Consider the following 26,535-nt stretch of genomic DNA (forward strand, 5'->3'; position numbering starts at 1 on the left):
GCATAAAACTCCTAGGGGACAGGAGGTGAGTCTGTCCTGCCAGACAAATACCATGGAATTGCTTTAAATCACTTAATTAATCAACTGTTGCTTAAGAGTTATTAAAAATCATATATTAAAATTTGATCTACCTCAATAAATCCCAAATTGCTCCTAAATCAAAAGCGTGTAAAAATTCATGCGGCAACGCTAATTCAGCTGGACTTCCAGATCCCTTGAGTGCAGAAGGTGCCAAGTCTTCACTTACAAGAGGAGATTTTTTGCCACGTCTACATTTCTTGTCATGTAAGCTTTGTTTAATTAATGGGTCCAAGGGCGTAACCCAGTCATGCCCTGAAATCATATCCAGGGGAAGTCCAGCCAGGAGTAAATACTCTCTCAAAACCACTACGTTTTCCTCGTTTGGGGTATCTGGATGCTCAGGAGAGAGCAGCAAGAGCTGGAGTTTGCATTTCCCGCCAAGCCGGGTGAGGGCAGCTGTGGGTGACATGAAGTCGTCTGCATCAATGTGAAAACCTCCTCGGACACCAGTGGGACCGCAGGAGATCCAGAAGAGGATTTGGGCTTCTCTGCGTGGTGGCCGTGCAGGTTCTGTCCTCTCCAGGTAAGGGTGGCTGATGTGCAGTCCCTCATCATACCCATGGGAATGTTATTTAAGGGACTTCACAGGGCTTTCCTGAACAGCCCCTGGTAATTATTCGCTGGCACGCACCTCTCCTACTTGTTACAACAATTAATGAAGGTGGTTCGTGCCAGTAGTTTTCTCCTGGGAGGCCTGGCCATGGCACAGCAGCGTGGTCTGATGCCTCTCAACTCAGCACCAGGGACTGGTGATGCAGAACCAGGAGAAAATGTGGATTACTAAAAGTAAATCCAAGCCATTTTGCTAGATAATAAATGCTTCTTAGTAGTTGACTTGCATCCCAACAAATCTTGAAGCTAGGACAGGTATTTATTGCTCTAAGAAACTGAAAGTGGGATTTATTGGTGCTCCAGTGGTTTTGTGGGAGCCTGGGGGAAATGCCAGGGAAGCTCTGACCTCTGCAAGACTGGAGGTCCTGGGTGGCCGCCCAGCTCCACCTGCCCCCACCTGAAGCCTCCTGAGCCGTTCTGTTGCCCATTAACTCGAACTGGCACAAAGACCTTGTAGCCGATCAGCATGCTGGCGGTTTCCTTGATGGTGACTCTATGGAGGAAGATCATAAATTGGTGTCCATAATTAGAGACTTTTGCCCTGCGTGGATGATAGTAAGTCCAGGAACAAAGATGGATGACAGTAATTGAGGACTGAATCAGCAACTTTAATCCTAGAGCAGAGACAACCCATATTAATTCAAAGTAAACCCTCTAGACTGAGAAGTTAGTGGGCAGAAAAAATTGCTTTTGCAATCTTTGGTTTTGTTCTTTCCCCTCTAACGCAGTGTTTCCAGCAGCAGATGGATTCCTTCCCCCCAGAGAGGAACGTTGCCAAAATTCTCTCCAGTGTCCCTGTGGAGACAGCCAGGAACTGGGAGATGCGCAGCATCTTTCCCGAGTGCAGCGTGCTCCCCCAGCACAGTGTGGCAGTGGCAACAGACAGTCCCAGGGGTATTTGTTCTAAAGACGGTGTGTGCTGCAGAGCCAGCTGGTCCCAGCGCCATCCTGGGAGCTGGGCTGGAGATTTCCCACATCTCCAAGTAAGTTTCTGCTGCTGATGACTATCAAGGAACTCAAGTGAAGGTCCAAGCTCTGTGCTGGCCATGGCTCCTTCACCTGCTTCTGTTTCTCACTCAAGCGATGCTTTTTGGTGGCCAGAGGTGCTGCGGAGCAGGGTGACAGCAGTGACCACCTCTCACTCAGGCTGTGTAGGAGGGGAAGATCCATTGTCCCTGTGAGATCAGCTACAGGGGTGGGGACTGTCACTACCCCCTGACCAATGATCCCCCACACGGTGCCGGGGACAGGGAAGAGGTTATGGGGTAGTGGGGGACCTTGGAAGAGCTGTCTGATTCTCTTTTCTATGCCCACCACAAATTTCCTGTGTGACTTCAGACAAGTCATTTAATGTCTCCACAGTTCCCCATTTGCAAAAATGGATTTTCCCTGTGTCATAGGAATGATAAAACAATAAATACGCTAACAAGCCTTTTATACTCTTTCATGTAGACTGAGTTCAGATAAATCAGTACCTCCTCTGAGTAAACAACCAGAAAAGATCTTGATTTTCTGGGAATACATCAATTATTCCTAAGAAAACAAGTAATATTTTGGGTGACTACATCAAAGCACATAGTGGTGTTTGGAAGTTGTTCTTGATAACGAATTCCATTTGTCATGTATAGGAGACTGTAGTTTGGCTGTATTACAGGGTGCTGATTTAGGTCCTTGAATACATAAAGGAAAAGCTGTAAAGACAGAGAAAACGAAGTTGCAAATAATATTTTCTCTGATGTAAGCAGTAAATTGTAGAATGATAGAATTGTTTAGGTTGAAAAAGACCTTTAAAATTGTTGAGTCTTACCATTAACCTCACACTGTCCAGTCCACTTTTAAACCATGTCCATAAGAACCTCATCTCTGCATCTCTTAACCCGCTTCAGGGATGGTGACTCCAGCACTGCCCTGGGCAGCCTGTTCCAATGCCCCACAGCCCTTTGGGGAAGAAATTGTTCCCCAGATCCAACCTCAGCCTCCCCTGGTGCAACTTGAGGCCGTTTCCTCTGTTCCTGGCGCTTGTTCCTGGGGAGCAGAGCCCGACCCCCCTGGCTCCAAGCTCCTTTCAGGCAGTTCAGAGATCAGAAGGGCTCCCCTCAGCTCCTGTTCTCCAGCTGAACCCCCCAGGTCCCTCAGCTGCTCCCTATAAGAACCCTGGTGGCTCTTCCCAGCAGAGAGGAACTGGAGAAAGGGAGGGAGGGAGGGAGGGAGGAAGGAAGGAAGGAAGGAAATGTGTCTTCAGCTGGTAGGAAGCCAGGAGCTTTCTCTAAATTGGAGTCTGATGCTCACACTTACTCATAACCCCTTTGATGAAAAATGTCCTGGTAGCCCCTTTGACACAGGCCCTAGTAGGGGGATCTCAGTTTGCTGGAGAGTGGCCTCGTGTGGTGCAGCAAGTCTGGGTTATTAGAATCTGTGTGAATTACTGTGGCTCCAGGACCAGTCTTGTAGCCAAGAAGATACACAGGCAGGCCATTGTATTTGTATGCGAGGGAGAGAGGGTGTGATTGTGTCTTCTGATGGGGTTTCTTTCATGTGGTACAGGCTGCTGAACGATGAACAACGGGAAACACAAATACTGACACACAACTGTCATGTTCCAAAGCTTCAGCCAAGAAGGAGAACCTGCCCCAGACTAGACTGATCTTGTGTCTCCTGTGGTCCAGGTGAGTGCCACAGCCCCAGGCTCAAGGGCTGTTCTCATCATCGGGTTGGAACAGGTAAGAGTGCTCTTACACAGCAAGTAAAGAATTTAAGGGATCTGCCACAGGAAACTGAACAAATAATACCGAATAGTTTAAAAAGTGGTTAATCTGCTAATGGAGCTGTCACTTGTGAGCTTAATACTAAAGGGAAATAAGTGTGGATGTACCCTCTGAAACCATCGCTACAACAGATGTGAGTGTGGATGCAACAGGGTAGGAGGGAAAAGAAACACCCCTGTGTTCTCTCTGAACAGCATCTTCTACCACTGTTGTTCAAGAACTGGCCTCAACACACTCTTGGTCTGATATTTTAGGATGTTGCATATGTCTTTAAGGGTCTCTTCAGTCTTTGATTTATTGGGAGAATGCTCTGTCTGGGTTACTGACTGGCAGCATGGCTTGTATTAGTGCAAATGTGTCTGTTGGGAGGTGTGGGCTCGGTCTGGACCCCTTGGCACACAGAGACATGGTGCACCCGATGTACCTCTCGAAGCCTGGGCAAAGCATCCTGTGTTTCCTGCCAGCTCTCTTGGCATGAGCTTCTTCCCCTGGAGACCAGGGGAGAGGTGAGACCAGGCTGTGAGATGGTTCCCTCCTGGACTTTACTCCAATGTGTGCTTTTCAGTTGCCTGTAGACTTAGTGATGCTCTTGACTCCTGTGATTCCTGTCATGTAGAAAGCTCCAGACCAGATAAATCCCTTTCCAGGGGCACAGCTTGTGGAGGGTCAGGGGCTCTTAGAGCCCCTCTGGAGTGTGGTCAGGCCTTTTAGAAAGGGACGACTGTGCCAGAGGAATCAGTGTTGTTATGACCCTGTCTGTCCCCAGGGATGCTGGAAACAAATCTTGGTTTTGAGTGGAAAAACCTTTCACAAGAACTTCCATTGAAACTGCAGTGTCTTCACACCAACCTGTTGTTTTGCCAAAGTGGTTCTTTTGGAGATGAATCCTGAGCTGAATGCACTGCCCACTGCTGGTACTATACTTGTAATAGATTAAAATATTATTGCATTTTTTGCCTCTGAGTTGCAGAGAGTTGCTTGCTCACAACCTGGGAAAGCCACTGAAGGTGCAATATTCCCAGACGCTGGAGTGGTGACTTCTGAGGCCAATAAAGGCTATGGGAGCCCTTCAGAGGGCTAGATGAGCATTTTGTGAAGCATGAGTTGATGTTCTTAGTCTTCTGTTGATTTCTAAGCTGTGTAAACATAAGCCTAAATGAATGAGCCTTGATTTGTTCCCACCATATAAGACAGGCCTAAATGTACAATGAGGGTAGAATAGTCTAATTTGTATTCTTTACTGCAAAGGGAAAGGTGTCCTGTGTGGGAGCAGAGGAGCCTTTGGAACCTTCGGAGCTGGGGTTGCAGATCCTTCTGTAGGGATAGTAAAGGGGTTGGAGAGCAGAAAGGCCACAGCCCCAACTTGGGAAGTTATCAGCGAGCTTCTTAGCCTACCAGAAGATGGACGCAAAGCCATTGATTATGAAATAAAAACAATTTTAGCATTGTGTCCTGGCGATGTACATGCTTAAAGGGAGGGTGGAGAAATGATGTAGCTCACAACTGCTGGACTTGGGGTGGCCCAGGCACGTGCCTGGTGTCCTGTTTCCTTTGCTCTGGGTGTGCGGTGACCTGACGTGGTTACAGAAAACACAGGTGAGCAGAGGGCAGGTGAAGCAACCCCTGCTGCCTGTCTGCAAGGCATCGGTGGCACTGCTGTCACAGCTGACTCACCGCAGCCAAGCTCATGGTGTGCGTGCCTTCCTCTGGGATTTTCCAGAAATTATAGAGCGGATGCTGGTATAGCATGGTAGTTAATGTTATCATGTAGGAGATCCACCCTGTGATGCAGTGAGACTTTTCTGGGAAGAAGTGACATTAAAATTCCCTGTGGCAGCCTTCTTCTTTACCCAGCATAGTTGCCCTAAAAAGAGGGGCTTTGCTCACCTCTGTCTTGCGAGCTTTCCACAAGAATAAATGAAGTAAAACCTATTTAAGGAACTCTGTCATTACTACAATTGCAGCCTAAAAGCACAACCTGATAATGCCCTGCTGAGGCAAGAAAAGACTCCCATAGTAAACTACGCTTGCAAAAGCAATGGTTTGTGATGATGCTCTTGGCTTTGAATGGGTGCATCAACACCTTATTGGAAATGAGATTGTAGTTTAGACGGTGAGCTAAGGAATAGCAGTTTTGTGCAACAGAACATGCCTAATGAATAAGCATCGAAGTCTAATTTATGACTGTAGAGGGTCAGTAATGATGTGATATACAGGAGATCAGACCTATACTTTTAGCCTATGTCAGAATTAGCTTTAGCTGATGGGTGAAGAAAAGGTCCTTTTCAGTCCTCTTTACCTCACTTGTTCTATTAAAGAAGGTAAACTGATGAGATGCCACCATGCATAAGGTTGTGACAGCAGAACCCTCGGGACCATCTAGTTTCAGTGGACCAAGAGATTTGTACACAGATACTGGAGTTTTCCACATGCTGTAATGTCTTTCCTACCTTCTCACCAGATAATTGGGTAGCAAAGAGGAACAATCTCACTGCTATAGCAAAAAGTTGTTTCATATCTCCTTGTTTTTGTTCTAGAGATTCCCCTGATTTACATGCAGATGTCCCACTTCCTTTTCTTCAAAAAGTGAAGTCATCTTGCTGAAGGGCTGGGGCATGGGCAGCGCCTGCTGCTCACTATCTCTTTGAAAGCGTGTTGGTTTTCATCCTTTGCTTTCAGGCACTGATGAGAGAAGGGAAGTGCCAAACATCTATTTTCTGTGATTTCACAGCTAACCATGCCCTGGCAGCTGTTTGCTTGATGACGTCTTAATAGATCTCTTCCACTTCGCATGCTGAAATGTGCCTCTGTATCTTGTCTGCAAAGATCAACTCAAAACTCGGGGAGATGTTTGTGTGCCTTTGTGGTAATCAACTGTCTGGACCATCAGGAGGGAATTATTAAGCTCTTCCCCTCCTGGCACATAGGACGGTGCTCTCATATTTAACTAGAGAGTTGATTCTCATCAAATAATCAGGGACAGAAGGGGGAAACCTGGAAACTTTGTGCTGGTTGCTGAAGAACAGCCATGTAGGCTCTGATTCTGGTTGCTGAGCTGCCAAGTTCTGGGGATGACTAACGGAGCTGCCCACCCAAACGGACCCTTGTGCAGCTCAAAATTGGAGTTCAGGCTGTGGTTCCCCGCATTGAGAAGTTTCTAAGCTCAATGGAATTAACAGAGAAAGAGAGATGGCACCTGAGATTTGACCTGTCTCTGTTAGACTCTAGAAGGAGCCGGACTGACACCTGACGTGCAGACTGCAGGTGGAGCCACCTCTGTAATTCTAGCTGATGCCCATGGACAAAATTCATTACTGTAGAAAACAGAATTATTTTTCCCTTTGGTGCTTCTACAGAAATAACAATTTGTGGGGTTGGTCAAATAGATCCCATTGCAAGACTTAGGAATTTAGTTAATCCACGAAAAGTCTTATTTTCTGAATCGAAAATGCTGTTCTGCTCCAATGCTCTGAAATTCTAAAGAAAACTCAAAACACAATAGGTTTTACTAAATAAACTGAGTGTTGCTGAGCAGAAGGCAATTGAATGGGAGGTTTTCATTCTAATGCAAGGTACATCATCTTTGGGAGGCCTTGATTGTTGTTTTTTTTGGGTGGAAAGTCTTGCCAGTGGGAGTCAGGCATCCTTAAAAATGAAGGTGAGATTCAGCTACATCTAGAGAACAAACATTAAATCCACGTGGAATTGAAAACTACAGTCCTAGTACTCAACCATATGCTACTGGAGCAAAAATCTCTAATTAAAGCCCCTAATAATAGGACTTAAGTTCACTGTTCCTGAAGTGTTAGGATTTATAATTTTCTGTGTGTGTCTTATGTATGTGATTAATAGCTTATATAGAAAAAACCTCTTACACATCTGCAAGAACATATATAACATGCAACACACAACCAATTTGGCCCAGGTAAATATCTCCCCTTCCCACTTGTAAATATGAGCACTTGCTGGGTATTTATTAGAATAAAGACAGACTCAGGAATAAATATGAATCAAATGCTTTTATTTTTTGCTTAAAGATACAAAGTATGTTTTAAAGAACTATTTATAAACTTTATTCCCAGAAGGTATCAAAACTAGTTTCTAAAAGAAATAGCCGTTAAGTATAATAGATCTAAACTTTATACCATGATTTTTACAATTTCTCTTACATAAAATTAAGGCATTTATATGTACAGTACCAATAAATATGCAACAAACTTTTTTCAGTGCCTTTTTTGACGTTTTAATATAAAACTCTACAGTCAATGAAAGAACATAGCTTGATTTGTGCAAGAATGGGAGCGTCTGGAAATCTAGTCCAGTTCATAATTCAGAAAAAAACCCAAACACCCCTGACTTAATAAACCAGGTGCTTAATAAACCAGGTTATAACTTCTCAGGCAATGTCTTTCATGCTGCTCCAAAGGATTTAGCAATAATACTCCTAAGGTAAAATGAATTTTGCCTGTCTATGAGCTGACCTTTCCGTGAGTGCAGGTCACTTCATCTCAGCTTGTGCCCCATCCTGCGAGATATTTAGGAGAAAAAGTCTCCATGCCCTGCCAGAGTGAACTCAAAGCTCTTCCCAGAAGCTGGAGGTGTTAAATGTGACAGTGAACTTGTCCCCAGCTTGGACAAGGGGTGTTCATTCAAGAACAAAGCTGGCAAAGGGGCAGATGTGGCTGCCGTTGGCCAACAGAGGAGAACTGGGAACATTAACCTCTCATGGCAGTGTCCTGCTCTGCAGAGTGAATTTCGTGGAGCAACAACTTCATTGTGTGGAAGTGAGGCTCTGCCTTCCCTCAAGGTATGTTTTCATGTATATATTTATCAACGCTAAGCTCTATGGGGATTCTGCCCAGGCAGAAGCTGGGCAGCTTTATCCAGCAGTCGGCGAAAGTGAGTGCAGAGCTACTTTCACTCTCACTGAGTGCTGGTGTCATCATCTTACTTCTATTTAGGTAGAAAAATACGATATACATCCCTCTGCAGCCCTGGAGAGAAGCATCTCTGTTATGCCCACCCTCCCTGGCATGTGCAGCCCGTCAGAAATGTGCATCTCTTCCTCCATCCCACTAGAGAGGGAGACTAGGAGTTTATTAAGAATAGGCACCTGGATGATTAGCAGTAGGCAAAATGAAGCACAATGCTCAGGTGGAGGGACTGTATATGCCAGTGTATTTAGACCACAAAGAAGATGTTAACTCAAGCTGTTACCCGATATGTGCCAAGCACAGAGTAAAATGGCCATAAAACACGTGACTTCTGCTTAGCTTAAGTTAAACCAGAAAATAATAATAATGTTAAAAATATCATTTGCTTTTGCTGTTATTTTAAACATGAGGTAGCTATTGGATTAAAAAAACAATCGGTATTGTAGAAAAAAGTGATCTGATTACTGCCTAATTAACCCCTGTCTGGTCGGCAGAAGCTGCCACCCATAGCCTAATGAAGCATCTTGGGTATTTGCAAGTGGGTGGAAATCAGGGTAAACAGGGTTTTCAAGTGAAAACCTTCCTTGATTCAGAATACAGAGCCCTTAAGCAGAAACCTCCTTTGAAACCATTTAAATATGACGCTCTGACTTGGAGCCAGGAAAACAACAAATTGTGGAAATACAAAATAATATGCCCAATGGGAGAATGTTTCTGAATTCTGCTAGTGGAAAGAATTTGCATTCTTGGCAGTGGGGGAATTCAAGATAACACCGCCCAAGATAAGAAATACATATCCGGTGGATGCTGCTGTTGTGCTGAAGGTATAAAGACAGCAAAGCTCATGGTAGAAGAGGGCTCAGGGTGCACAGAGCTCTGCTGCCTTCAAACAAGGCTTTGACCCTCATCTCACCAAAATTTCCTAGCTTGTGCCTGGCAGATGGGAGCTGAGCAGCTGGAAACACTGAGTTCCCAGGTGAGCTTACATATGGTTGCAGAGAGGGCAAAGCTGGCTTTTTGGCTGGTTATTGATACTGTGGGTCCTGTCTCCCTGGGATGTTCAGCCGGGAGCATCGGTCCATCTGCAATGCAGTTTCTGATGAGCGCTGCTTTTCTGGAGAACTTTCTTCTTCAAAATAGATTAAGAAATAACAAAAAGGAGGCAATCAGCTGTTCCCCGTGCTGCAAAGGAGAAAAGGGACTAAAAAAGCCGATCTGCTCAACCTTTGTGTTTTGCTTTTTGAAATGCAAGTCTCTATCAGCCCCTGGGGGAAAGCCTGAATTTGAGTTCACTCTGGTGAGGCACCTCTAATCGTGCGTGAAATAACAATCAATCACACACCAACACACAGCAAAATAGGTTTCTTATACATCAGCATTATCTGGTTGTATTAGCTGATTGCTCTTGGGTGTGCTCTTCGGCCAGTGTTTTTGGAAGGGGACCAGGATCAGCAGTTGTCTTATCAGTTAACATGAATTTTTATTATTATAAAACTTGGAAACAAGAAGCTAAGTCAGTTCTGCTGGTAAAGACACACATCAGTACCAAAGCACAAAACAATATACAATCACTTATATTAAAATACATTACAATAGCAAAATGCCATACTCGTATCTAATACCCAGATCTGGGCAAATATTCTTGACATTTTTCTGATTCTTCTAAAGAATGAATTTTCTCCTCACTTCTCATCTGAAATGATGGGCCACTCAGGAGATTAATACAACAAAGCACAGTGTGGTCAGTTATATACACTGAACTGTTATATCCAAAATCATCTCAGCAGCATCCTTTTCATCACTTGGGTTATTTTTTGCTAAGGAACATAACTTTCAACTTTACACCTCTAGACCCTAATCCTGCCAACATTCACGTGCTGAACATGGTCCATGTGAGCGCTCCCTTGTTTGGAGGGTTGTTCCCATAATGATATAATTGAGGGTAAATACAGGTAAAATATTTTATCCACTTTTAATTTAAGCCGTGTAGATTTTACTCATCCCATACACCAAATAGGAAAACTGAGCTGGCTTTTAAAATGAATTATACCCTTTTAGCCACATACTCAGGACTAAGTACAGCACAAGTTTATGTTGGTAAGATTGGGGCTGTGAGCCTTATAGCTTGATCTAAATTTACTTCTGTATGTACACAGAGAAAAAGTTAATGCTTATTTACCAATACTTAGTTTTTAAGGGGAAAGGAAGCTGTAGGTAAGTGAACCTATTTATGAATTTGGGTTATATTTAGTGTTAGTTTTCTGGGGGTCAAAGAGATTAGGGAAGAAGATAATTCCTAAGAACTAGAATATTTTTATAAGACTTCATATAAAAAAAAATCTGTGACTTTTTTACCAATGGTTTTATTCTGAAAAGTGTGGGGGCGTTATTTTGTTGTTTGTTTGTATGTTTTTCTTTCTCCTGAGTTCTGTAAGGGTCAAAACCTGAAATAATGTATTTTGAACTCAGTTAGCATGAGCTGCCTATTTCACCCTTTTTGTCCAGCTTGGATTTTTTCTTATAACTGTTTTGGTTTCACATCCACTCAGACCAAAACATGTTTTCAGTTTGACCGCAGGCTGAAAGGTCACTTGTTCGTGTGACCAGATTTCATCATCTTCTAATTCAATTGAAAATGCTGATGCACATGCATTTTCACATCTCCAGAAATTATTTACATTAATTCTAATTCCTAATTCAATAAACACAAATTTCTGAGAACACTTCTGTCCCTATTAAGCTTCAGAAAAATCTAAGACTCCACAGCCTGGGTGGCCTGTTTGAGAGATTTCCCTTTAAGCTTGACTTCTGTCTCACTTAAGTGCCTTTACTCTGACTTCATGCCATTGACTTCTGTGGAGGAATATCTGATATACAACGGGGTCAGAATCAGCCCCTGCATACTTAATATATTTGCTGGTCACTGTTACAGAAACACTATTAGCACTGAGAGGGGCGAAAAAAGGGAAGAAAGAGAGAATTTCCACTAGGGTAGAAGTGTGGGTGAATATGCCTGCACCACTTTAAAACAAGTAATGCCAGATATATTACTTTATGTCATATAAAATGTGCTAGTGTGCTAAATGTGCTAAAAGCTGGTGTGTGTGATGGGGTGCAAAAGCTGGCTCTAACTGGACTAAAGTAAATATTTTTGTGCCGTGGATAATGGATCAAGAGAGTCAGGTCTGTAATGGAGCTGCAACAGCCAAAGTTTTCCTTGTGATGTTTATTGTTAGTGTGCGGTGGGCACCAATTATTTGCCTTGTGCTAGAAAAGGTTCATTATTGTCAATGAGCTTCCTGGAACTTCTAGGGAATATACACAAATATACATGTATGTATATAACCCATAGACGGCTTTTTTTGTGTGTACCAGATACTGCATTCACCACCACTCTCCCCTAGACTCGTATTTACCATCATTCAGCACGCCAGGCAATAAGTGATGATGATTTAAGTACATTTTTTTATGGAAATTTGCTATACGAGCCTACCAGGAAGTTGGAAGGGTTTAATTAAACTGTTAATGATTAATCTGAGCTTTATGTTAGTGCAAAGTACTGAGCTAATCTATCAGTAAGGAAAAGATGAAAAATAATTACCTTTTAGAACCAAGAATCTGAAGAAGGGTCATGCAGAACTATACTGGAAGTGCTGAAGAAAGTTCAAAACACTTAGGGTAGAGGAAATTGTGCATTAGAGGTCGAATTAACCTAGCTGCAATATTCAAACCCAATACACCTAACACGGGTATAAACTGTTCCTTTGTAGCTTACAGAGTTTTGAAGAACTCTCAGTTTTTACTTTCAAAAATACATTTCTTTTTCTTAAAATGTGACTTTTCTTTTTAATGGGGCAAGGGCTCGTGGTTTCAATTCAGCCTGCAGCTCCAGCTTTCCCTCCCCTTAGCAGGGAGCTGCAGGGGACGGACAGGACAGAAGAGGGATCACAGCACAGGGATCGCACCCCAACACGCACCCCAAAAACCGGGAACCAATGAGGTCCCACCAGGGCCCTGAAGGGACCCTCCCCAGCTGCTGCCAGGGACCTACAGCAAAAAGGCACCAAAGAAAGTTTTGTGCTCCTTAGTGTAATCCACCAGCTTGATGTCACTGACGTTGACCATGAGCTTGTCTCCTACTTCTAAGGAGACCACAGCACCCAAATAAATGGGCTGGAACCAGCTGTTTGCCTTTTCACTGAGGGTCTTGGTGCCCGTCAGCAGCTGGGTGGGTTCGGGGTAACTATCAGTGACTTTGGTGATGATCTCAGTGACAGAATTGGTTTTACTTTCAATGGGCCCTCGGAAAGTGACCTGAGCGTAGACGTAGTAGTCCCCAGACACAGGTATCACCAGTGCGTTGCTGGAATAACTCAGGTTGTTCTTGGTAAAGGCCAAGCCTCTCTTGTCTTCCCACTGCAGGATGGGCATTTGGTCTCCCTGGGTGTTGGTGACTTCTTGTTTCTTCACTGCGGGAGGAAGAGAGGGGGGTTAGTTTGCCGCAGGCGGGGATGTGCTGCTGAATGTAACGCGAGGTCTCTGCTCCGAAGGCCAAGCAATTTAAATAGAGTAATCAAAACGCTAGGACAGAACTGTTCCTATTTTACAGATTGAAAAATGAGGTGAATTGCCTGCAGGCCAACTGTCCAGATCTGAGGAGTGAAAGGCAAGGATGCTTTTGAAGAGCTTGGCCAGCGCAGGCTGGGACTGGATGTCCTGGTTGTGGGCCAGATCCCAAATGGCGAGACTGTTCTTCCTAAAGGCCGAGTCTCATGGCACTGTGCAGCAATACAGGTGGCTTTACCCTGCAGGCCCAGGGTGACTTCTTACCTCTTCACAGATTAAAAATTTTGTCCCTAAGTGAAACCAGTGCTGGGGCAGTGCCACACATGGGCACCGTGCCTGTACCTAATGGTTCGGGACAGTAATAAGAAATACTAAAGCATCATTTTCTTCAGCAGCGATGGATTGCAATAATGTTTCTTAGACAGCTACTACTGTGCTTGCGAAAGTTCCACAGTGATAAGCGTGATCTATCACCTCGCCGAGCATTGAGACACTTGAACTTCTCCTCATGCCAAGCTGCTTCTGAAGGATGTCAGGGTTTATTAGCCCTCGTGTCAAGCTTTTCTTCCTTGATGTTCACAATGAAATCTTTTGCTGTAGGATTGCCTTTGCTTTACCAGCGTCATCTGATTTTACCAAAAACTCATAAGATTAGCTAATTACAAGCAGAGCTCTAATCAGACCCCAATATTAGTCCGATCCAAGCGGAGGATGCTCCCCAGGCTGCAGGGTTCTCATGGGAAGAACCAGGGAACTGCTGCACTATTCCCTTCACTCCTTTGCAGCTTGAGTTTCTCCCACACAACAGGTAGGAGAATAAGCCTCAATGCTTATTTTTCTGCATGGGAGCAAAGGGTTTTTTCTGTTCTTTACTAACCACCATATAAAATTGTTGTGGTGTAACAGCAGCTGAGGCAGTGAAAAGGAAGAGGATAAAAAGCATTAAGATTATGCCGGGTGCTAAAATGGACCTGGAAACTTCATGTTAAATGCTGAGAAAGACTGAGGCAATTGATTTCCTGGAAATGAGGCCCATTTCATGAGCTTGAGTTAATGTTTAAAGTTGATTTAGATTGAATATCTGGGGAAGAGACGCATGTGCATGGGCAGGGAGGGAAGCTGAACGCAGGTAAAGGAAAGCTTCGAAATTCTCTTGGCAATAACCATTAGGTTTATCCTGAGTGAAATGAGATTCAGAAAAACTAATGTGCTCAGCTCCCAGTGGCATCTGCTTTCCCCTCTTTTCTAGCAATAAATAATCCATAAGGAGACAAGAAAGTGTTAGGAGTGCAATTTCTTGCATATTCTGAGTAGCACAACAAAATAATGGGTTTTTTCAGCCTGCCTGTCAGTGCTGCTGAAGTATCAAATCTTCCTGATCTTTCCCCAGGAGGCAAAGTACGCGAGGAGAGTATTTTAGTGTGGGAGAACAATAGATGGGGATTGTGATAGCAAGCCAAGCTGAATTATAGAGATATTATAAGCACTATGAGGCTTAGAGCCAATGGAGCTTTGCCTGATACAGAGAGAGGGGAATAAAAGAAAATGAAGGTGCTTATGGTCTGCCTTGATCCTCATCTACCTCTTGGGTGCCTAAGAACTGGTCTGAGTCCCAGCAAAAACTAATGTAGCGTTTGGGTCACTCTAAGGTTTACAAGAGCTTGCAGTAAAACCTCTCATGGGTCAGTTGGTAGCAGATGAAACCTTGTTTGAGATGGGAAGGAGCAGAAAAGATCAGAACACTTCCAGAAAATGTCCTGGGCTGTTTTCCATCTTGGGAGCTTTGGGGGAAAACTGAAGAGAAGCTGCATGTGAAACATTCGTTTTTGTGTACAATGACACATTTAAAATGTCAGTGACACTCAGTTCTTCAATGTTTTTCGTAACTAATAGGCATCTCAAATGAGTACATGATTTCATAACTTCTAGAGTTAGGCAACGCTAAGTTTTAACAACTATAACCTCCTTTTTAGGATTAAGCTCACTCTCTTGTTGCTCTCTATTTTCAAGTTAATTTTTCCCGTGCTTTCAATACTGGTAAAGAAGATAAATGCATGTTTAAGTGCCTTTGAACACAGTATGGCTCATTTTCTAGCAGCACTTGTACTTTGTACTGGTCCTTAATTTATTTTACAAATATCTTGCCCTACACTTCCTGAAAATGCACCTATTACGCTAACTCTTGAAGTAAATAAAATCTGCTTTTAATAAGCCATTCATTGCTATAGTTCCTTCAACTTTCCCACCCACTCTAAATTTTTGGCATCCCTTACACGTGAAATCTCTTCTCATTTCCTGCAATCCCTTTTGGTTTAGCCCCTTACTGGAGAATCCCTGTCAGAGAGGGGATGACGGCACAGCACATCCAGCACCCAATATACATTAGTGCACAGGAGAGAATGGGGATGGATAAAAGTCCTAGCTGGGTGTTCGCATGGATGGTGCCATTCTTCACTGGCTATGGCCATCCTGGGTGAGGAGATCTCAATGACACGTTGGATAAGTTCAAAATGCTCAGTGTGTGTGTTAAAAAGGCCGAGAGCAAGTGGAAAATTCATCATAAAGGAACAGTGAACAAAACATCGAGTCATTCTGCTACTGCTGTTTCCCATGAAAGTACTGTGGCTAGTTATTCCTCTCACCCCTGTGCTCTCACCTTCAGGATATATGTGCCTAAAACTAGAAAAAGACAGAGAGATTAGAGATCTGGAAGAGATTTCTTACAAGTGAGCGTTTGTAGTTTACCACCTTCACTTTGAAAAAGGTGCCTGAGATGGGGGAATGAAACAAAGATCTGAAAAATAATCATTCCTTTTTCACTTTCTATGCACAAGCCATGGTTTATGAGAAGAGAAAATCAGGCTGGCACCCAAGAAATTACTATGCAGGAAGTTTAAAGCAACAGGAAATATTTTCTGACTGTGACGTCCCATTAAGATTGGGAACTCATTGCCACAGGGTACAGCACCAAAAATATGCTTGGGCTGAAAAAAGGTCGAAGATAAGTTCATGGAAAGGAAGTTCCCTGTTGGCGGTGTGGCATTTTTGTGTATAAAAGGAGTGATAAAATCCCGTTAGCTGTTTCCTTTTCATACTCCTTGCTATGGCCAACAGTGACCTGAAATGTCAGGTTGAGGAGGACGGGCAGTGGCCCGTGGAGGCAGCTCAGGAATGATGGTGAAGGAGGTTTTGCAAGTGGGGGGCCTGACGACATTTGAAGAAAACTGTTGGGGGCTTCCCTGCAGCATCTGGACTTTTGTGCAACCCAGGGAAGTCCCCAGCAGCAGAGCTGAGCTGTGGTAGCTCTTCTGAGTCAGCTGCACCGGGAGCCTCTGTGTCTTTCTGCCATGGGGGAACTCAGGGGAAACGGGGACACTTGCACGAGCAGACATGGTCCTTTTGCTCTTGCAAACTTGCGAAGATGTGATTCTGAACCAGGACAGGTCAGTTTTGGAGCTCTACCAACCTGCATACAAAAAGGGATTGGGACCAAGGGTGGCCATTAGGAAGGAGCTTGTGGATTAGGGAAAGTAAACCGTGCTGGGAAAGAAATCAGCCCTGAAACACTGGTTTAACTCTGTAGGTGAATTTGTGTGAAGCATCAGGTCTTATTTTGCTCCAAAACTCGTAGTTTTTCCCAATTCATTTATCCATGAAGTTTCTCTTGGGCTCTTTCCACTGCTTTTTCTAGGGGATTCAGCAGGTCACTAAGATACCAGGCACCAATTTAAGTTCAGTTACAAGAGCTGCCCATTCAATGAAATAAATGGCTTGGAAAAGTATCAAGAAGAGAAGTTTCTGTAAACTATCTCCTTCCTGGGCTCCCTTCTACAAACACAGGCTGTAGTAAAGCTGTTGTGGTCAACAAGGCAAAGCTGATCATTTTCCCCATGTTTCATGCAGCATCTGGTCTGATCAGACCCATATAAACCGAGATCATTGTATTGCTAATTCTGCTGTAATTCCCGTGGGGAAACGCTTCATTTTTGAACAAGCATTACCTGTTAGGTGTGCTCTTGGCTTTTCCGCACTGGCAAGTGTATCTGTAACTGAGCGAAAAAAAAGTGTGTAAGGACATTTGCTGCTATTCAAGTCAATGAGATGTGAGTGGTGGCTGAGGAAACGTGTGCAGCTCCTTTCCATTTCTGCATATGTTTGGGTCAGGAGTTATTTGCTGTGATTGTTTATCGACACCGTAGAGGTAATAAAATCCCTTAGCAAATGCCTGAGCTTGTCAGGCCAGCTGCGGTGTCGACAGGGCCCATCGTGTCTTAAATTGCTGGAGGGTGAGCAAAGGGGAGGTGTGGTGTGTAGAAATGGGAGTGTGGTGTGCACGGGCTCCCAGATCCATGTTTTTGCACGTTCAGGATGTTATACTGACCTCAGAGAGCTGCCGGGGAGGTCTGTGCCTGCACTAGAAGGAGCGAGCTTGCACAGCCCTGGGGTTAGAAATGTTCACACTTTCGCTATGGTCCCAGTTATCTCCCTGCATCTCGTTGCACAGGTCTGCCCTGGCTTGTTTGGCTGGGGAAGGGTTTGGGTGATGAGAGCGGAGGGAGTTGGGGAGGCGTCTGACAGCGGTTGCAAAACCTTGGTAAACAAAGGCGTTCAGGATGGGGGAAAGGGCTGGCAAACTTACCTGTAGTTACTGCCCGTTGCTTCAGAAAGCGAGAGCCCCTCTCTTCTGTGACCTGCAAGAGAGATTAGCAAGCGGTTAACTTGGGGCTCCAGGGCGTACAGCACCTCCACAGAGGGTCTGGTTTGTGTTATTGCAGAAAATGGAGTATGCTACAGTAATATTATCAAGCTTAGCTAGAGCTTTTGTGTAAAAGGACAAGCCCTGACAGGGCTTTGCTTCATGGCAAGAGTTTTCTGCTGTTCGCTTGAAGCTGCCTGCATCTTGTAAGAGATGCCAAGGACAGCACCTGGGATCCTTTGGTGGTGGTTGTGTTAAACTCCAGTCTTGTTCAGAGGCTGACGAGCCCTTCACCTACCTGGGGGAGGACTGGTGGAATGGTCAGTGTGAACTGGCCAACACTAACCCTCCTTTGTGATGGTGCCTGCATCCAGCACTGCTAGAGAACCTCTGCTGCTTAGAGATGCTCTTGTCCCTCAACCCATGCAGAGCAAACAGACATATGAGTGATTCTTCCCTGTCTCAAGACTCAGCAGTTCTGAGTCTTTGCAGGCACTCGGTGCACCCATAATGCCAGTGAAAAGACTGAGGTGTATCAAGTACAGAGCTGCTGTTTCACCTGCTGTTCTTTCTGCATTTGTGTTATTTCAGACTGTTTGTTGCTTACGTCTGCCTGGAGTGTTGGGCTGCCTCACTGGAAGGTGGAAAGGAGCTGAGCAGGTCCGAGGTTCAGCTGGCAGAGGGTGAGCTCTGTGGCTCACTGACACCCCACCGAGGGAAGGCAGAGTGATTAGCGTTTGTGTGCCTCTTACATTTTGTTCTAGAGCCAGACACCAGAACACTCACAACATCCCTGTGCCAACAGGCATTTGCATGGGAGCAGGGCATGGCCCTGGGCTGTGCCAGACGGTTAGAATCATAGAATCATGCAATGGTTTGGGTTGAAGGGACCTTCAAAGCTCATCCAGCCCAACCCCCGCCATGAGCAGGGACATCTTCACCAGCTCAGGTTGCTCAGAGCCCCGTCCAGCCTGGCCTGGGATGTCTCCAGGGATGGTTCATCCACCACCTCTCTGGCCAACCTGGGCCAGGCTCTCACCATGCTCAGGGCCAACAATTCCTCCCTCATGTCCACCCTGAATCTCCCTCCTTTAGTTTAAAACCATCACCCCTTGTGTTATCGCAACAGGCCCTGCTAAAAAGTCTCTCCACGTCTATCTTAAAGGCTCCTTTTAAGTATGGAAAGCTGTAATAACATCTCTGATGCTAAGGCTGAGCAGCTCAAAGGGAAGCTGCTGCCTGCCCACCACATGCCTACCAGGGCTGGTCCTTCTGAATCACGCTTGGGCACGGCTGGTGGTGGCTTCTCGCCAGGTGTTGGTCCTGTAACAGCAGCCTGCAAAGCACCAGGGTCCCAACCAGGGGATGCTGCAGGATGCTGACTCTGGATCCGACCTCCCTGGGGTGCGAGGAGCATCCCCTGTGCTTTCCCCAGGGCACAGTCCATTGCGGGTCCATGGCAACAGTGTGGTTGCAGAAATCTGACAGTCTGGGTTCTGCAGCCAACTCAGGGTTGACAGTTGGGGCTGTCAGGAACCCCTATCACACAACATTTGTCAGGAGCCTGCTAATGTGGTGTGTTTTATGGACAGCTACAATAAATACATTGAATACAGTAAATGGCCACTGATCAGCTTGCAGCGCTTAATAAACAGGCTGAAATAGCATTAGCACATAGACGCTGGAGCTATCTGCTGGGGGCCGTATCTCACACAACTTCAAATACTGCAGGACAAGTGGAAAATAGATAATTTACACTGGCCAGAGGAAAGCCAGTGGGAGAAGAGTCGGGCTGCCTGGGTTTGGGACTGCTAATGACTTTGCTAATTGCTAATGATAATGCTAATGCTAGTAAGCCCAAAGATATTTTAATATTTCCCTAGCAGTGAACATCCATGCGTTCCTGCGGAAAACCGTAATTTCTAAAATAGTGGCTCTGGTGTGTTGGAAAAAAATGGAGAAGGAAAACTGCAGGGAATTTTTTCTTTGTTCCTCCTTTCTCCACCCGTACACACATAAGCAGCCCAGCTACAACAAGCAGCCCAGCCACAGGGTCTGCTGCTCTGCAGGAGATGTTGTCTAGAAGGGGCGGTGGTGTGAAAGCTGAGCGTGTGGCTCACGGAGAGCAATGGTGTTGTGTTCTTGTTGAGGTGTCTGGGCTTTTCATTATGACAAACGACTTTCTCCAAGATCCTGTCTGCTTGCTGTGGTACCTAAACATGACTGTACTTTTGATGTGGCACAGGGTCATAGCTGGCTGACTTCGTTCTTCCCGTGGTAGGAGGCACAGGATCGGTGTGGAGCATTTCCCTCAAACACTCCCCCTTGCTTTTGGCCAGATGTATATGCATATATTTATGCCATTATTTATGTGACACTTCCTACATATTTATGAAGTGACATATTTTCTAACAATACCAAGTACTGCAATGAGCTACGAATCAATCACAAACCTACATTTAATCATGTAGCTTCAGTGGGACTGTTTACATATTTAAAGCCTAACCTGCTTTATTTAAACTCGGATGTTGCAAAACAAACAGAAGCAATGAGAAAGTGGGAAGGATATCAAGAAGAATTCTGATTCTTTATAAAAAATGACAGAATGGTTTTGACTAAAAACTGAGGATAAACTTGTTAGACAACGTGAATTTACTTGTTTCCAATGAAGGCCCAATGGAAGCTCCAGGTGTAGGGGCTGCATTCATAGATGCTAAAGGACAGTGTGATGCGGTAGATAGAGCAGGGTCCTGCAACGTGTGAAATCATTCTGTTGCTTGGCAAAGGTAGGGTTTCTTTTTCTAATCGAGCTACTTGATAAGGATACCAATCTAAATCTCCTATAGAAAATATTTTTTAGCACCAGACAATGCTAAGTAATGGTCAGGTATTAGTAATATTTGTCCTAAATAGGCAGAGGTGTTGTTCATTCATGGTGTAGATGAGGTGGTGAGGGAGAGTGAAGCAGCATGAGACAATAGAACATTTACACAATTAGTGTTTTTCCCTCTTTTTCCTTTCTTGTTTAGCTGTGAATCTGACAAGTGCACAGCATGGCTTCAATTTTCCCTTTGGTTACTGTGGAGAGATTAATCAACACTGAGTAATGTTGAAAATCCCACCTTACAGCTGACTTGCAGACAAATGACATCTTGAAGACTTTGGTATGCAAACACTTCTGTATTTTTTTATGCCAAGAATGTCCAAAAGCCCCAGGGCATTTATATCCATATGTTGCTGAAGCCAAACAGAAGGGCTGAACATCCCCTGTTCATGTATTTTGCCTCTTGCACCTCCAAGAAGAGCCAGGGGTATCCGATAGAGAACCACATGGGAAAGGCAGCTTGGCACTGCAGGCAGAGACATTAACAAGCAGAATATCCCCAGCGGCTCCATCCACTCCACTTTTAGCACAAGGTGCTATTTTACAGGCAGGGCCTCTGCAGGTCATATACAGTTTATACACCCACAATTCTGGTACCTCCAGAGATGCTGCATGGCCTGGGCTGAGTGTTTTTGGTAGGTGCTTGTCCTGAGCCAGTAAAAACTAGTCTCAGTGGGAGTGTTTTGGCTGGATTATAGTGCCCAGTGTACGCATGTACCCAGGACATGAGCTCACTGGCTTCACCCATGAGGACCATGTGCATCAAACAGAGATGGCCAGTCAGGGACTGTACTGCTGCTGGCTTTTGGGAGGGCAATCCCACACACCCGGGCATAGGTGCAACGCTCACTGCTCCTCCATGGGCATTTCTGCATCCCTGCAGGTCAGGAAGCCGTTTCAGGTTCTTTTTCCCGTTAGGGCTTCTGGCTCTGCATGTCCTGGCAGTCCTAATCCAAGCTTTGTTGCTAGCTTCCTGGCTTCACCCTTTTGGAATCCAGGTGGAGCTGCTAGGGCTTTAAAGTCCCTCCTGTATTGGAGCAGCTCCCTTCTCCATCACAAGGCTGACATGGCACATGGGTTCATGTGCAACCTTCTGAACAGGGAACTTCCCTTTGTTCTTCTTGTGGACCTGCAATGCCAAGGGTGCCATGAAAATAAGCCCAAGTACCAATGCCTCCAGGCCACAGGACCTGATGCTCTGCCATACTGGGCTAGCTGAGCAGGTCGCTAAGGCAGCCAGCGATGCTCTGCTGGCTGCTGTGCTGTTCCCTGGGTAGATTTGTGCACTCAGACTGAAACTTAGCTTCCTTTTGGGGAACGATGCACAGAAGTCCTGACCCTTCACCTGGCAGGGCACCACTGGAGACTGTTATAGATTTCCTGCTAATAACACAAGCCATGTGTTATTGCTTAAAGAACCCTGTTTTCTCACCTCGGTCAGTCTTGAAGTGCAACAGAGAGTGATTTCTCTTTCCTGGAAGGTGTCCAGGGAAGCATCATCAAACTTGAATTATTCATGCAAGATGCACTATACCATGAGACAGCGAACCGGTGGCTCACACATGTTGCTGTAATGACATAACTTGCCCTACTTTTTCCTGAAAGGGACACTTCCAGAGGAAAAGATGAGTTTGCATCCTTTCAGAGGCAGAATGTGACACGGTGTGCACCCACGCTGAAGCAGAGACCAAGAAACTGCCTCACCCCGCAGGCGAACCGAAGAGGCACACCCCTGTTGCACAAACCTTCCCTGGCTCCCCTTCTCCTCCTCTTTGCTCCAGGAAGGACAGGCTCTGGAATTTACTCCATCTGCTTCTCATCTGCTCAGCTGCTGAGTCCCTCCCTCCTCCCAGGACTGTCCCCAGTGCACGAGAACTTGAAAATCAGGCATGTGTGGGCTGAACTCTGGTCCTGGGGCAACGGGAGGACTCCTCCCATGGGCTCGCTGCTGCAAAGGTCAGCAAGCGAATACACGTCTGGTGCACACTCAGGTCTGCCCACTGGCTCCCAGTGTGCCCAGGGTTTCTGCACCACAAAACCAGTGCCATGGAGATCTCTGACACACGCACCTGGTCCCAATTTAGTCCGCCTGATCTGGGCTATCAACAGCACACATGAGGAAGGCATCTTTCAGCAATCCAGTTCTAACACTTCAAATGCAGAAGGAAGTGCAAAAAGACATTTTCCCAGGATCCTTTACACCCAGAAATGTTCCCATGGACTGAAGCAGCTTACAGCCGTGCCGAGCCGCAGGACCGAGCACCCCGGAATTAACAGGAAAGCTCCACAGGTGGACAAACCCACCCATCTGTGCTCTGTTGCTGGACACCACTAGTGATGCGGTCAGTCCCCCGCGGAGCGAGCAAAGAGCTCAGACGGTGCAGGATGCAGCTGAGTTGTGGCTGGGCGCTCCACCCCCGGCTTGGCACGGCGGCCGCGGGCAGCCGGCCAGCCCATGGCTTTGCTCTGCCTCATCAGGACTCAGCACCTCCTTGCATCACTGTGGGAATACTACGCGCCAATAATTCGGTGCACACACACGGAAATACACACTAGCATAGCCCAGGCTGGAGAAAAATCTAATGGCTCACGTTGCACTTTTTCGTTAGTCCGGTCGAACAGGCTAGTATTTTATTATTTCACTCCAAGATCATTTCAAGAACTGAACTGTTCTGCTCTGTACAGCCTCACAGGATATGAAGAAAGAGCAATGGAGCTGAGACTGTCCAAAGTGCCTCTTCTCTCCATTTGCACCCGCTCTAGGTGGCCTGAACAGCTGTAAAAGCATCAGTGCAGTAATATGCACTTTCACATACTCAAAAAATGGTCAGATTTAGCAGCCTGAGGTACCGTGCAGGACTTCCGCATTTCCCTTCAACTGTGCATGAGGGTGCAACCAGATAATGCCAAAGATGCTGCCCCGGGAGCTGGCATCGCTTGGGTGCGAGTTGTTGCTTGTGCAGACTTGAGGTCAAACAGGGGCTGGCAGGTCTGCGCAGCCACGAGCACACACACGGCCACGGGCGCAGCTGTCACTGCCTAAACATCTATAGACTGAATGTGTGCAAGGTCAGACATCTGCCTTCTAGGCCACTTACTAACTCTGCTTTCCTTGACTGTTCCTGAGCACAGAACAAACAGGCTAATTAGTTGGGGAATTTCAGACCTGAGGCTAAAATTCAAACCGTAATTCCTCAGACCTGTATGTATATGTGCATCCTTCTAGCATGGGGCAGTCCTGCTGAATTCATAGTTTACGGTGGAAATAGGTGCTTGTTTGCGGTCTGGCACAAGAAGGAATAGGGTCACACAGAGGAGCATTAGAAGCAGCCACACCAGCAAGCTTATTGCTCAGAGCAAAGTGAGTTTAGCTGTCTAAGGAGAAGAGTTAAGAAGGTCCCTGGATCTAGATAAAGTTTTGATGAGGAATAAAAACTGGGATGCGAAATTTAGGGTGAGGCTAATTGGTCCAAATCTTATCTCTGCAGGCGTTTGCGTTAATAATACACGAGTGCTGGAGCTCTCTACCCACAATGAGCGCTGACCCACTGACATCAGCAGTGTGGTCAGCAGACGGTTGTGAAACAGACACTGGGAGGGGAAGTCTCAGAGTTAACCCGAAAGAAGAAAGACAAATGAGCTACAGTGTCAAAATCTGGCTGAAATCAGCGGAGAGACACTGATTTCCATTAACTAGCGATTTTTCTTGAGCATTTCCTGCAGCATGTCAATAAAAGGTTTAGAAGCTGCACATAGTACTGTGACCTTAGAGAAATGACAACAAGAGGAACAGAAACTACGAGTTAAAAAGACCAAACAATAATAAGACTTATCCCAGGCAGATTTGCTCTGGGTGAGGAAGAAGGAATGTAACAAGCAGTCTCTTAAATTCCCTTAAACATGAGAAACTCATAAAGAGAATAAAAGAACCAACCAAACCCAACCCTGGAGATGCGGGACGTGGTGCTCTCCTCCTCAGGATGGAAGGATGGAAATTGTCCGTCCGACTCTTACCTGACCGGTGCAGGAGCTGGGGGCTCGGAGGTTTCCAAGCAGCAGGTAGGCGATGGGCAGCGCCAGGACCAGCACGGAGAGCAGGCACAGCAGCACCGCGCACCGTATCCTCCGCAAATCCTTCCCGAGGTGCATCCTGGAGGCTTGGCTGCTCCCAAGAGCCGCCTCCTCCGCCGGGGTTATCTCGACCACGCGGTCCATGCTGGCGTCTGGCATGCGAGCTGCCGCTGATCCTGGATGGGAACTGAGGACGGCAAAAATCTCTTCTGGCGTCTGCCCTGCATGGAGACCCTCATTAAATAAGAGCTGCCCGGAGTGTGGGAAGGCACCGACACACGCACACCCTCCCTCCCAAGGAATGCACCGCCTACAATAGAAACCTAGCTCAGGGAAAGAGCACGGTTGCTCCCCAGGCTCCCCGAGGTGCTGCCTGCCTCTGTCTGGCTTTTCCCCCCCCCTCTTCGCTGTGCAGAAGGAAGCTAGGAAAGTCCCAGTGGGTGGAACCAGGATAAACCCTGCTGCTGGGCTGGATAAGCTTAAAAGCTTTTCCGCATGGCAAACGGAACATGAAACCAATGGGAGTGAAAGTGAGAAGCAGGGGGAGAGCGAGCGGGCGATGTGATGCGCGGCATCCTGGAGCCCGGCAGTTTCTGCACAGCTCCGGGACAGAAGGCAAGAGGCTGTTAGGGAAGGTGAGGGTGTCATTAGTGAGTCCAAGAAGGGGTCCGATTCTCTGAAATGTTGCTTCATTCCTATGTTTTAGCAGAATTCACAGCAGGTAGCTCAATGTACCTTTTGCACCAAACACTCCAAGGTCAGGCCTAAAACAGGGTGTTTTGCTTTTGTGAGGTTCATCTACCTCAAACTCATTTTAATTGTGCTTTTACAGGAGCCTGTTATCATTACCTGGAAAAGCGGTGACTTTATTGCACCGGGGAAAAAATTATGTCATCTTACTTGATAGCTACTATCTCTGATTAAAAGGGCCTGCTGCCTATCGCCAACCTCAGGAGCTGCTCAGTGATTGATTTAGGAGAAATAAGCTCAGACAGCAGCCGATATCCATCTGGAAGGGGCTCCCTTCTCCAGAGAAGGCTCGTTGCATGTTCGCTCCCTGTCCCGCAGCAGCCCACCCTCCACTGGCCTTGGCGGCTGTAGGAAGGACTTGGCATGAGCCGTCAGTGGAGATGTTGCCATTTAGACTTATCCAGATTGCTGAAATTGGAGATTTTTTTTTTTCCTGGGAAAACACAGTTCTCATCAAAACTGAAACTTTCTTTGCTTTATCCACACGCACTCTGATGTGCAGAAACTTCTGCTTTTTCCCCGGGTAGAGAAACAGGGTGGAAACTCATGTGTTTTTTAGTGAGAGCGCAGCAAGGGTTGGTTTCCCCCACCTCCCCATGAAAAACATTTCAGATTTGTGTTATTACAAAATAATCCAAAAGTATTTTCTCATGTCTCAGTCTCTCTGCACCCTCCTGCCCCCCAGTAAAAATTCAGACAGCTCTTATCACTAGAACTTTGATAACACTGCTACAAATCTTTCTTTTACAATAGTCTGGTGCAGCTCTTGATACCCTAGAAAGCTAAAAGTCATGTTCTGAGCAACCTGTGTAATTTAATTAGTGAGCATAACTGAGGCTCACAGGGATCCTCGCCAGGGGACTGGGCCAGGGAAAGGGAAAGTGTGAAAGGCAAAGCAAGAAACAGTGAAACCCAGTATGGTTTAGGGAGATGGGACAAGAGAGCTGGTAAAGCACCAAAGGACATGAGCTCGAACCCGAGCCAAGCCACAGAGTTCCTGTGTGACCTCAGGCGAGTGCCTGGCTTTGTTTTCTACTTAAATTCATTACTTGTTTTCATTTAGGCTGTAAAACCTTGAGGACAAGGCCTTATCTTCATTTTGACAGATTTCAGGGCAGGCGTAGCTCCATTTATTATCAATTTAAAAACCAGAATGGGCAGGAGGGTGCTGCTAAG

The 26,535-nt window shown here is 45.9% G+C and overlaps 1 protein-coding gene and 1 long non-coding RNA gene across 4 annotated transcripts in view; one reads left to right on the top strand and one right to left on the bottom strand.

Annotated features, from left to right (window-relative positions):
• Positions 1 to 305: 305 nt before the first annotated feature.
• Positions 306 to 26,535, top strand: part of LOC136110315 (uncharacterized) — a 92,878-nt gene continuing 66,648 nt past the window's right edge. Inside the window, exons 1-3 of one of the 3 annotated variants that reach the window (XR_011742002.1) lie at positions 306 to 604; positions 1,422 to 1,676; positions 3,238 to 3,359. This is a non-coding gene — a long non-coding RNA (uncharacterized lncRNA). The remainder of the gene's footprint in view (positions 605 to 1,421; positions 1,677 to 3,237; positions 3,360 to 26,535) is intronic. The other 2 variants (XR_011742003.1, XR_010652603.2) reach the window with 2 other exon arrangements.
• Positions 7,541 to 24,983, bottom strand: TNFSF15 (TNF superfamily member 15). The gene is made up of 4 exons (XM_065853878.2): positions 24,553 to 24,983; positions 17,598 to 17,649; positions 16,960 to 17,007; positions 7,541 to 12,861 (listed from the first exon to the last, which is right to left on the bottom strand). The coding sequence occupies exons 1-4, from the start codon at positions 24,766 to 24,768 to the stop codon at positions 12,440 to 12,442; spliced, it is 738 nt and encodes a 245-aa protein (XP_065709950.1). The 5' UTR covers positions 24,769 to 24,983; the 3' UTR covers positions 7,541 to 12,439.

Source organism: Patagioenas fasciata, chromosome 20, assembly GCF_037038585.1.
Source record: "Patagioenas fasciata isolate bPatFas1 chromosome 20, bPatFas1.hap1, whole genome shotgun sequence".
Classification (NCBI taxonomy): Eukaryota; Metazoa; Chordata; class Aves; order Columbiformes; family Columbidae; genus Patagioenas; species Patagioenas fasciata.

Coding starts and splice junctions, on each gene's coding strand:
- TNFSF15 (XM_065853878.2), bottom strand. CDS start 24,768: ATGCCAGACGCCAGCATGGACCGCGTGGTCGAGATAACCCCGGCGGAG. Junction 17,650..24,552: donor CCAGCTCCTGCACCGGTCAG/GTAAGAGTCGGA, acceptor TCTCTCTTGCAG/GTCACAGAAGAGAGGGGCTC. Junction 12,862..16,959: donor GCCAAGAGCACACCTAACAG/GTAATGCTTGTT, acceptor TTCCTCCCGCAG/TGAAGAAACAAGAAGTCACC.